This window comes from Marmota marmota, unplaced genomic scaffold (genome assembly GCF_001458135.2).
Source record: "Marmota marmota marmota unplaced genomic scaffold, marMar, whole genome shotgun sequence".
Classification (NCBI taxonomy): Eukaryota; Metazoa; Chordata; class Mammalia; order Rodentia; family Sciuridae; genus Marmota; species Marmota marmota.
In genome coordinates this window covers 810752-823673 of record NW_025999873.1, presented here as the reverse complement: position 1 = coordinate 823673, position 12922 = coordinate 810752, and the positions used below count along the sequence as shown (strand labels likewise).

General features: G+C 38.3%; 1 protein-coding gene across 10 annotated transcripts in view; it reads left to right on the top strand.

Moving 5' to 3' along the window:
- Positions 1–12922, top strand: part of Specc1 (sperm antigen with calponin homology and coiled-coil domains 1) — a 273402-nt gene that overhangs the window by 194398 nt on the left and 66082 nt on the right. For all 10 annotated transcript variants that reach the window (XM_048786146.1, XM_048786182.1, XM_048786138.1 and 7 more), the window contains one exon: positions 4371–4473. In XM_048786146.1, the coding sequence (XP_048642103.1) occupies positions 4371–4473 (103 nt within the window). The remainder of the gene's footprint in view (positions 1–4370; positions 4474–12922) is intronic.

Genomic DNA, 12922 nt, shown 5'->3' with positions numbered 1-12922 from the left:
TATCTTATTTTGAATTTGCCTATGGTTTCCACGATTCTTAAAATATGCCTCTTAAAATATTATTGTCTAGCTGGGGATATAGCTCGGTTGGTAGAGTGCTTGCCTCACATGCACAAGGCCCTGGTTCAAACCCCAGCAACACCAAAAAAAAAAAAAGATATCCCCGTGTATAATCCACTTCTTACTGTTAAAATCATCACCTATGGCAGTTATAGCCTTATGAAATGTATTGTTCAAATAATAAGATTTGAAATTACTCCTTGATCCATGGCTGCAGAGTGGATGCTCTGTTAGCAGGCATGAAAACAACATTAATTGCATTGTACATTTCCATCAGAGCTTTTGGGTGGCCAGGTGCACTGTGAATAAGCAGTAATATTTTGAAAAGAATCTTTCCCCCTGAGCAATAGCTCTCAATAATGGGCTTAACATACTTAGTAAGCTATATTGTAAACAGATATGCTGTCATCAAACTTTTGTTCTTCGGCGTATAGCGCATAAGCACAGTGCTGGGGGTGGGGGTTGTTAATTGGATCAGGAAGTCTAGAGAGATGTGAAAATTCTGCCAGGATGTGCAATGTGCTATCATGAGCAAGATGTGGAACTAGAACCTGGGCTTCTCAGGGCAGGGACCCTGACATGTGTACAGCAGCTTTCTGTCAAGGGTTCAGTGGTAGATGGATGACTAGGATGTTAACCTCTGAAAAGGCAAGTCGCAGGCCTGTTGCAAACAGTCCTCATTGGCAAGGAAAAGGTTCCTACATATTTTGATACAGCCGTGGAGAACCACTAAGTCTGTGGGATTTTGTTTTTGTTTTTGAATAGTGGTTAAGATCAGACCTGCTCTTTAAGGCAGATTAATCAGAACACAGTGGCATATAATAAGCATTAGAAAGGCATTTTTGAGATCAGTGTTTAAAGGAACATTAGCAAGAATGTTAAAGCTCTAGTGAGAGAGGGAGATAATGTTGAGCCTGGCAAGATGGTTATCAGTAGTCTGTTCTCTCTCCCATACCTCTGCCACCTCCTCCCCTTTGGTGCTTCTGATCACCTAGACTCCAGTAAAGCTCCTTCAGCTGCTTCCTGTATCCCTTATGACTTCCCTGCTTCTCCATGCTATTTTTCGGAAGCACTGAGTACATCCCGCTGCAGACCTCTCAGAAACTCCCATTACTTTGTCATCCACACTCCTTGTTTTTTAGCTAAGCCACAAGTTAGTGCCACCCCCACTCACCAGCTAGAATGGCCCAGTTTTTCCCCTCCTTCCAAGCCTACCTAGCTTCCTGCCTTTGCAATATAACACGAACATTTCTGATTCTAGATCTTTATTTATTTGCTAGATTGAAATGCTTTCCTTTTGTCCTTTTATACTCCTAAATACTCCTGCTTCTTCAAATTCAAACTTTCCATGAAGTTGTACTAACCACCCTGGTAGCATTGACGGGAGTTCCCCTTCTCTGACTTTGGTGTCTTACATTCATTTGAGTACGCTGCTTTGTAGGGTGAATAACTTGCATAGTCTTTGCCCTTGTCCACAGGATGGTTATAATTTAGGGAACAGTAGATATTTTGTCTTTGGTATCTTTCCCAGGCCCTTGCATTCTGTGATATACACAGCATTTCACTCAGTATATACTTATGAATTGGTAGATAGATGAGTATATAAAACTGTCTAGTATAGCAACTTATAATAAATATTATAATCATCAACATGGAAAGGGATTTATGAAAGTCCGAATAAGTGCCAATTTTGAATCTTTGGGAATAGACTATATTTGGACCCAAGTAGATGAAATCATTTGTTTTAAGGGTTTAATTTCAATCCCTAAATATTATATATTGTCCTGTTTATTTGCAGAGATTTAAGAAAATCAAGATAGGTTTTAAGGACCAGAATTAGTGCACTTCTCAAACTAGTATCATAAATGCATTCAAAATGCTATGTGTACATTAGTATACTGTTTACATTATACCTTTCTCATGAAAGGTTAAATTAGTAAAATTAATTTTTTATTTAAATTTTATATTCATGTCATTGAGATTAACCCATGACAGTGACAATAGCAAGTACTTACTTTAGAAGTTCTCAACCTGAATTATTAAATTTGGGGAAGGGATCATATTTAGATAACTTATGTTTTAAAGAAAGAATGTTTGTTGAATGCTTTAGTCTTATATTTATACAGAAACTTTTACGAGCTTTCATCATTTCTGTCCTTTCTTTCTTTTTTTTTTTTTTTTTAGTTGTAGTTGGACACAATACCTTTATTTTATTTATTTATTTTTATGTGGTGCTGAGGATCTAATCCAGGGCCTCGCATGTGCTAGGTGAGCGCTCTACCGCTGAGCCACAACCCCAGCCCCTCATTTCTGTCCTTTCTAATGTGCAAAGTGCAGAAGCTCAGTGTTTGTTTTTGTTTTCTTGTTATGGTAGTAGTGATTGAATCCAGAGACACTCTACTGCTGAGCTATTTGCCTAGCCCTTTCTGTTTTTTTATTTTGAGACAGGATCTCACTTAAGTTGCTGAGATCGGCCTTGAACTTGGAATCCTCCTGTCTGAAGTTCTTTTGTTTGTTTGTTTTGTTTTTTGGTTTTTTTTGTTTGTTTGTTTTGTTTTTTTTGTGATGCTAGGAATTGAACCCAGGACTTTGTGTATGCAAGGCAAGCACTCTATCAACTAAGCTATGTCTTCAGCCCCTGTCTGAGGTTCTTGAGTAGCTGGAATTACAGGTGTATGCTACCATGCCTGGCACAGAAGCTCAGTTTTGAGGGGTAACATAATGCTAGACATGGTCACTAGAGCTTTGTAGTTAATAGTAACACTGACCAAAGAAACTTACAGGCGTGACTTCATAGATATATCAGGTACAGAAAAGCATTCATCAAAATGTACACCAAAAAAAATTGAATTAACATTTGAACTGTTTTTCCCAAAATATCTCTACCTTGGTTCATATTGCTAAAGTCTAGGATCATCCTATTCCATTTTTAAAGATCATTTTAAAAGATTTTTATTAAATATTGAATGGATACTGTAGGAAAGTTTCAACCTTCCCCTGAAGGTTTAATAATTTTAGTCTATCAAATAAACTGGCAATAGATTAACAGGAAAAAAAAAAACATACAAAATTTATTAATGTACAGAAGTATAGGAGCCATCCACAAAGTGTGAGTTCCCCCAACAAAGGTCAGCTAAATGAAAGATAAATAACTTCTTTTTTTTGGGGGGGGAGGGTGTATCAGGGATTGAATTCAGGGGCATTAGGCCACTAAGCAACACCCCAGTCCTATTTTGTATTTTATTTATAGGTCTGTGTTAAGCAGGGAGAAGAATCAAGTCTAAGAGGGTCTTAGGCTAACTAAAAATGTAATGATGTTTCTCAGTTTAGTTACTACTAAGTGAGTTTAGTTACCACTAAGCCAACACCCTGGCCCTATTTTGTATTTTATGATGGAATATTTAATATTTGAAATTTAATATTTGAAATTTGGGTTAGCATGAAAATTAATGTCAAAGTTGTTAGAAAATCAAGGATGGGGCATCTAAGCCGTTGGTCACGGGATGCTAAGGTATTAGCAAAGTCACCTTGACATTGGCTACATCAGGTACGCAGAATTGAGTATCACTTCAGTGTGTGCAAAACCCCAGTTTTGGAGTCATTTCATTTTATCTTACTTATTTCTCCTCCCTCTCTACTCTTATTACCTCCCATAAGCTGCAGATCTGGTGTTTTTAGTATGCCCTTCTTTTTTTACACATTACCTTTTACACATTGCTTAGATATAGGTGTGGTCTTCAGATCTGTTTTTTATGTTATGTATAAGGGTCTTTAATTCAAATTATATTGTGCTTCATTAAATAAATAAGAAGAGCCGGGCACAGTGGCGCACACCTGTAACCCCAGCGGCCCAGAAAGCTGAGGAAGGAGGATCACAAGTTCAAAGCCAGCCTCAGCAAAAGCAAGGCCTTAAGCAACTCAGTGAGACCCTGTCTCTAAATAAAATATAAAATTGGGCTGGGGATGTGGCTCAGTGGTGGAGTGCCCCTGAGTTCAATCCCCAGTACCCAATAAATATGTTTTAAATATTTAAATAAATAGGTTTATAGGTACATAGATGGATGGATTTTTAAAACAGAATTAAACTCTCCCCAGATTTAGGATTGTCAAGAAGCATGATTTAGGCTTTTTTTAATTTAATGAGACATAAGATATATTATTAAATGTGACTAATTTAGTTATCTCTTTGGAGTCCCTCTGGATAAACCTAGGCTTTTGTTTTTTTCTAATCTAGTTACTTGTTTCTTGTATATTTGAGGGTTTTAAAAGCCAATATCTTCTCCTTACTGTGTGTTCTTCTTTCTAACAAGTGTGGAACGAAGAGACCCTCTAGCAGCCCTGGCTCGTGAATACGGCGGCTCCAAGCGCAACGCACTACTGAAATGGTGCCAGAAGAAGACAGAAGGCTATGCGGTAAGGAACAGTAACATACATGGGTGGTAGTGGTCCTGTTCCAGGATATGTTCCATGTATGCATATACTTAGTGGTCCAGTTGTCATATGATTGTCACCATTCTCTCTTCCCAGGCAGGACTGCCAGGGAGAGTGATATTTGTGCATTGCACAAAGGCCTAACAGAGGCAGTGGGAAGCCCATCTTCAGACTTCCCTGCAGACCGTATTCCTGAATGCAGAGAGCTGCATTTCCTGTGGGGAGGGAACCCTTCTCTTTGCTTGCAGGGGGCATAAGCTCCCCTCCCCAGTACACCTGACAGGCTTATTCTCCTCAGACACAGTTTTTGGTAAAGCATCCTCCTAATTCACACAAAGACCCCAAGATGTTGTCCTCCAGAATTTTTCTAAAATTTTTTTCTGTGGTTTTAAGAATGCTCGCATTTATTTTAGTAAGAATCTTGGTTTACTAAGACAGTGTTTATTGTCTCTGAAGTTCATATAGGGCAAGAATACCTGACGTAGTTTTTTTTTTAATTATGAAATATCACACACAAAGAAAAAAGTGCATTGATATAAAGTTTACAAATGAAGCAAAAGCCATGTCATCAGTGTTCCTGTCCAGAAACTCAGCATTGACAGTTGCCGCCTTTCATATGACTTTCCAACCATGATCCCTCACAATACCCTAAAATACCTGTGGACCTCAATTTCGCTTATAGTTTTCTATAAATGTATGTATCCCAAATACTAAGTTAGATTTGCCTGCATATCATATAAATGGAACAAAAATATTGTAATATTTGATGTCTGTTTTTTTCCCACACAGTTTTGTTAGTACAATTTGTCCATATTGTTGCAAATAGCTATAATTTGTTTACTTTCTTCATCATTTAGTAACCTGTGGTATGATTATTATTTATTCATTCTATTGTTGTTAGACAACTAAGTCATTTCTAGTTATTATAAATAGTACAGGTATGCTTTTGTACGTGAACTCTTAGAATATGTATGTTCTTATCCCACTTGGGAATGGAATTACTGGGCCATACAGTATGCTTATATCCAAGTAAAGTAGATAGTGCCAAGCAGACTTCTGAAGTAGTTTACACCCAACCAGCTTTACAAAGATATGTTTCTCAACATTCTCACCAATTCTTAGTATTGTTTTTAGTCTTTTTTTTTTTTTTTTTAACTCAACCATGCAGCCACATCCCCAGCCCTATTTTGTATATTATCTAGAGACAGGGTCTCACTGAGTTGCTTAGCACCTCGCTTTTGCTGAGGCTGCTTTTGAACTTGTGATCCTCCTGAGCTGCTGGGATTACAAGGGTATGCCACCATGCTGGCTTGTCCTTAATCTCTTTACTCTCGGTCTTTGGGTAAACGTATTTTTTTGTGTGGTTTTGATTTGTATTTTCCTTTGGGCTAATAGGATTGAGAATTTTTTGATGTGCTGATCGACCATTTGGATAGTCTCTTTGAGGATGTACTTATTCGGGTCCTTTGCCCACTTTTATTATTTTGGTGCTAGAAATTAAACTCAGAGCCTTATGCATACTAATAACTCTCTCTTCTTCTGAACTGTATACTCAGCCCTTGGCTATTTTAAAAATCATTTTCTTTCTTTTCCTTACTGCTTTAAGGAATTCTTTATATATTCAAGATATAATTTTTTTATATCATATGGAAGTTTGGCAAGTCCATCTTGAATGTGGCTTGAATTTTCACTGTTTCAGTGATGTTAGAAATAATGAGGTGCCACAAGAAATCAAACATGTGCTTGAAAGTGGGTGGGCAAGGCTAACCCTTACTTCTAACAGAAGGCCATGCTATGGGAACCTGGCTAGCAAGCACACCTAGGCAGTCACTGATTCATATCTCTAACCCCGTGCAGCACCACCCTTCACTCTGATTAGAGGAGTTCAGGGTTACAATCTCTATGATCAACTAATTTTAGAATTATGAGGAGCGAAAGGGAAGGGCTATAGTTGGATCCAATTAAAGCTAAACACTATATTCTGAAAATGGACCATCAGGCTTTCTAATTCTCACAAATCCCCTCTTTTTCTTTTTATACCTTTTGGTTTCATTTCATTATACTCTTTGATATTCATCTATCCAAGATATAAACTTTTCAAGGTAGAAATCACCCTGAGTCTTCCCATTTTTAGTAGTTAAAGATAGCCATCCTGGTGATCACGAGACTTGGTAAGGGACTTTCCAGCTTGGTTGAAGACTGTCTTCTCTTCAGGTCTTGATTAAAATCAAGTCATCAGAAGGGAAGTGATAAATGGCAAATTCTAGAAGGGGAGTTTGAGTGGCAGTTTATAATAGTCATACCAGTAAAAAAAAAAAAAAAAAGGAAGAAACACAGATCAAGTCTGCCTATGTAGGTTAGGAAGACTTGTACGTCTTGAACTGACTCAGAACCAACTCATGTATCAAGTTTTCCTGTGCAAAAACCCTTTCTTTATAACTTCCAGTTTTATTTACTTTTGAGAGGACTGATAAATATACATCTCCAGTTACATCAAAAGAACTGTTGGCTTTTCTTTTAAATGCCCATGTACGACTATGGTTTTGGTTAAACTGTCCTGGCAGGTATATAAAATCAAATTGGTCAAAATTGACCTTGTTTCTTTCTATCTATTACTAAGAATCAGCTGAGATTCCTCAGGGGTTACTTGGGAACTTGTGAGAAGCCTCTTATCTTCTTTAGTGCCACCTACTAGGATGGATCAGGGTCTTGCTGACCACATGTGGCTTCCCTTGGAAGCATCAGGGACATCACCCTAATGACCTTCCTTTTTACAGAATGTGCACTGGTTGGCTTCCTCTTCTCCAGGGTCCCTTTGATCCTCCTGATCAGGAAGTAATATGGCCCAGAGTTGCAAAGCCTTTAGAGAAATCTTGTAGTTCCCTGGGTCCTTACTGACCTCAGAGGGCAAGAACCAAATATTGGCTATTTTCCCTTAACCCTTAAATTTTCTTAACTTGGTTTTGGTTTTAAACATCCATCAAGCCAATTTTTCCAATCTTAAAGTGGGTGTACTGGGTTTTAATTTTGTTTATCCCTTCCATTTAATTGAGGTCAGTATTAGTACTGGAAGTCAGCCTAATATTTTGTCTGTCCTATAGGTGATGGCTTATTTGAAAATTAACTCAGGTTGTCCTGTTAGAAGGAATACTTCTTCAAAACATTAACAGGCAAAAGCTATTAAGTTCTACAAGGAAAATACAAAATGAAATTAACAAGACCAAAAACATATTCAGTTTGTACAATAGCTTTAAACCAAGAAACATAATTTCTATAATAACATTAATATAACTTTGGTATCTACTTTGCCTTCACAAAGACACATAAATTTATCAACTCAATCATGAGGAATTTTACTTTCTTTTAAAGGTCTTCTAGTGAATGTTACATGTCTTTTATAATTTACCCAAACCTTTACTTAGTTTTGTATTATATCCCTTGGTTATTTTGAGATCACAGTAATCTTGACAACAAAAATCTGTCCTTTGAACATAATAAGCTTAAGTCTCGCCTGCTTTGGAGCCATCCTTACATGGAGTTGGGTGCAAAGCAGATTTATCTCAAGTAAGGTGGGGCTCTTCACAAATAACACAATACAAGATCACATCTGAGCCTCACCTTCCAGAAGGACAGTCTTGGGAGAACAATCATATCGATTATAATACATGGCAGAATTAATTAAATGCCACATAGAAAGAACCCAGAGAAGAAAGGAAAGCAGGTTTGTGAGATAAAGAAGTGAAGCTAGCCAATCCCTAAAAAACAAATGCCAAATGTCTTCTTTGATATAATGAGAGCAACTAAGAACAGAGCAGGAAGGAAGAGCAGGAGGAAAAGATTAACATTAAACAGAGACATGAGGTGGGAGGGAAAGGGAGAGAAAAGGGAAATTGCATGGAAATGGAAGGAGACCCTCATTGTTATACAAAATTACATATAAGAGGTTGTGAGGGGAATGGGAAAAAAACAAGGAGAGAAATGAATTACAGTAGGTGGGGTAGAGAGAGAAGATGGGAGGGGAGGGGAGGGGGGATAGTAGAGGATAGGAAAGGTAGCAGAATACAACAGTCACTAATATGGCATTATGTAAAAATGTGGATGTGTAACCGATGTGATTCTGCAATCTGTATTTGGGGTAAAAATGGGAGTTCATAACCCACTTGAATCTAATGTATGAAATATGATATGTCAAGAGCTTTGTAATGTTTTGAACAACCAATAAAAAAAAAAAAAAACTGAAAAAAAAAAAGAAAGGCCCTAGAGAGGTGGCATGGAGGAAGCGTTGGAGGAAGGGTAGATTAAAACAGGTGACATCAAGAGAAGGGGGCTTCCAGAGGTGCAGAGCAGAGAATCTGAATGACTCAGACACAAAAGGGCCTGTGCAGTTGGGACTATTAGGAATGGAATCTGCCAGCCATGGTAGACACTGAAGTCAAAGGTTCATGTGGCCATTCATCCTTCATGGGGTAGATTTACTCTCACTTTCACTACTGTTTATTTTTTTGCTCAGAACTCTTTTTTTTTTTTTTGATTGAACTCAGGGGCACTCTACCACTCAGCCACATCCTCAGCCCTATTTTGTACTTTATTTAGAGACAGGGTCTCACTGAGTTGCTTAGTGCCTCATTTTTGTCGAGGCTGACTTTGAACTCGTGATCTTCCTGCTTCAGCCTCCCAAGCTGCTGGGATTACAGGCGTGTGCCACTGCACCCAGCTATAACTAAAAAAATTAAAAAAAAAAAAAAAAATGGGGCTGGGGATGTGGCTCAAGCGGTAGCATGCTCGCTGGGTTCGATTCTCAGCACCAGATAAAAATAAAATAAAATAAAGATGTTGTGTCCACCGAAAACTTAAAAAATAAATATTAAAAAATTCTCTCTCTTTAAAAAAAAAATTGTTGTTTATCTTAAGTTTATAAAGATATTATCCTCTCTTCTTCTAGAAGCTTTATCATTGTACTTTTCACACTAAATAGATGACCTATTTAAAACTGCCAGTTACTCATTTTCTACTCAGACTAGCCTTCTCATACCTTTACCCCCATTTTGCTAAAACTTTTAAAGATTTTTGGCACCACAACATACCCTTCCCAACCTCAAAATTTTGTGGGTAGCAGGGACAGAGTAAAAAACTAGCAAGAAACGGGCCTTGGCTGAGATCCAACCCAGGTAGTTGAGAAACAGAGCGGTACCTACAGTTGGGCCCATTGTTTTTTTAATTTTTTTTTCTCCTTAAATTTTATTTTTTGATACCAGGGATTGAACTCAGGGGCTCTCAACCACTGAGCCACATCCCCAGCCCTATTTTGTATTTTACTTAGAGACAGGACCTCACTGAGTTGCTAAGCGTTTCACCATTGCTGAGGCTGGCTTGGAACTCACAATCCTCCTGTCTCAGCCTCCCGAGCTGCTGGGATTACAGGCGCCCAGCTATCATTATTTATTCTTTCAGTGACTCTGTCTACCATGCATCAGCCCCTGTCTGAGGGTTGAACATTCTGAAAACAGAGGTCACCAAATAACAGTATCCCTCAGCATGTCAGCCTTGCTGGCTGAGGAAATGGAAAAGAAAAAAGCTAGAGAGAGAAAGCTGATTATGGGATGTTTTTCCATAAAAGAAACAGAAATGGTAATGGAAAGTTGAAGAAAACAATTAACAAGAGTAGTCAGTCAGGAATGAAGCCTTAATTGTGGCTCAGCCGCAGTGTGGCTGGTTTTGGGCACCATCATTTCCCCGCTACAGAAATGGATTGAGGGAACTGCCAGAAGGCACATAAAAAGACAGACTTTTCAGAAGGAATTAGCCCCTTGTGATGTGACATCCTTATAATTAGATGGCAGGGATGAGATAGACAGTAAGATATTTCTAGTCATAGTTGTGAAAATAATATTTCCTGCTGTAACAACTTCTTTGTTGTTTTGCGAACATCTTAAAATAGTTTTCAAGACATTTTACATTTGATGAGACCCACCACTTATTTTTCCTGAAGAATACTTTTCACTCATTGTTAAATGTCTGTAAATTTAGAGGGAAATATGAACTGTATGTGTCTGCTTTTTTGCTCCTTAATAGAATATTCTTTGTCTAGATCTGTTTGTCTGAGATCTCTCATAATTAGCCAAAACAAATCATTTTCAACAAGGTTCATAGTCTTTTGAAAACCAGTAACTTTTTTTTTTTTTTTTTTTTTTGGTGTTGCTGGGAATTGAACCCAGGGCTTTGCGCATGCGAGGTAAACACTCACTCTACCAACTGAGCTATATCCCCAGCCCATCATGTGTATTTTGACTTAACTTTCTTTTTACTGCATGTAAACATAGTGTGACAGGTTATGTTAAATACCTCTATATTAATTTAATAATGAGTTTTTGTGGAGGGATCCTTAGTACCAAATAATATTTTAGGTGCTGGGGATTCAGTAGTGAATGAGACAGGCTTTTGGGGACTTATATTCTTATGGGGACTGGCTGTTAACTAAAATTTAAAAAGCAAAATATGTACTAAATTAGAAGGAGGTGTTTGCTGTGAAGAAAAGTAGAACAGGGAAGGAGGATTGGGAATTATGGCTGTATGGATATAATTGTAATACAGGGATCAAGGAGGTGACATTTGAGTGAAGGTTTACTAGAAAGACTTCAGTTTTTCCATCAAGGTTGTTATGCCACATCAAATATAGTAGTTCTGTTTTATTTACTGGGGATGTATTCCAGTATACCCAGTGGACACCTGAAACCTTGGAAAGTACCAAACCCAATATTTACTGCTTTTTTAATACATACATATTTATGATAAAGTTTAATATATAAATTAGGCACAGGGAGAAATTAATAATAACCAATAGGAAAACAGAACAATTATAAGAATATATTATAATAAATGTCATATAAATGTGGTTTATCTCTTTCACTCAAAACATGGAATTTTCCACTTAATATTTTTAGACCGTAATTGACTGTGGTTAACTAAACCCATGGATATGAAAACAACAGTGCCAGGCATAGAGGGTCAGAGTCAGGAGGCCATCAAGTTAGTGACTTCATCAATTGGAGTTTAAATAATACGAGATATTGAGATATCGGCTCTAACTCTAGTAGCACTAGAAAGTTGGACTCTTGAAAAAAACCCAGGTTCACCTAAGGTGGCCTGAGGATTGAGAAGGAGCTCTGGCTGTGGAGGGAGGTCCTCACTGACCTTGAAATGCTTCTTATAGGAGAAGATAAACATTCTGCTGAACTCCTACATCCTTGGGTCTTATTTTGGAATATCAGATTCCCAGAAGGCCTGAAAATTACTCTCCATCCCTGAACTTGGTGCTCCTTATGCCTGTTAGCTATATTACACATCAGGGATAGACCTGACCCAGAGAACTCCTGCATCTCCCTTTCTTGTCTACTTTTAGCTCCTAGTTTTGTATTATGATGGAGAAATTTCCACTTAACCACTAATAATTCTAACCACTAATAATTCTGCCTTGCCTCTGACAAGGGACCTGGGCCAGGAATCTCCTCTGATGAATATGTGGGATTTATTTTAAATCTCTCCACAGTCCTGTTAGCTCCCAAGAACTATGACAAAGTACAACCACCCCACACCTGCACAAATGGCTGCATTCTTAGGACGCTGCCATGTCCTGGATTCTGTGGTTGATATGGTGATTTAGTCAAGGGCCTAGGTAGGGATTCCCTCCATCTTTTCTGTATATCAAAAGCTGGAATGCAGAACGGGGTACAAGTCAGTGGTTGTGAACGTGCCTGACATGTGCAAGGCCCTAGGTTTCATTCTCAGTCTCTTAAAGGAAGAAAAAACAAAACTAGGATTCATCACTTAGCAATTTTGTTTTTTTTTTTTTATTGGTTGTTCAAAACATTACAAAGCTCTTGACATATCATATTTCATACATTTGATTCAGGTGGGTTTTGAACTCCCAATTTTACCCCAAATACAGATTGCAGAATCACGTCGGTTACACATCCACATTTTTACATAATGCCCTATTAGTGACTGTTGTATTCTGCTACCTTTCCTATCCTCTACTATCTCCCCTCCCCTCCCCTCCCATCTTCTCTCTCTACCCCATCTACTGTAATTCATTTCTCTCCTTGTTTATTTTCCCATTCCCCTCATGCCGCAGTCTGGCTGGGCACAATCAGGAGCCACTTGTCAAAAGAAACTAACTTTATTTTTAGAACCACACACGCCAAACAAAACAGCCTCTCAGGAAAAATCCTCAGAACCTCAACTGCCACCACCGGCTTTCCACAAGCCTCTTTCCACCTCCCACAATCCTCCTGCTCTTGAGGCCGATTGGCTGGGTCACGTGGGCGGAGCCAAAAAAGTCCCCCAATGAGCAGCTCCGTGGTCTGAAAGGGCAGGGAAACAGTCCAATGAGCATCACCGCAGAGGAGCCAATCAGCTAGATGTTGCTGGGGCC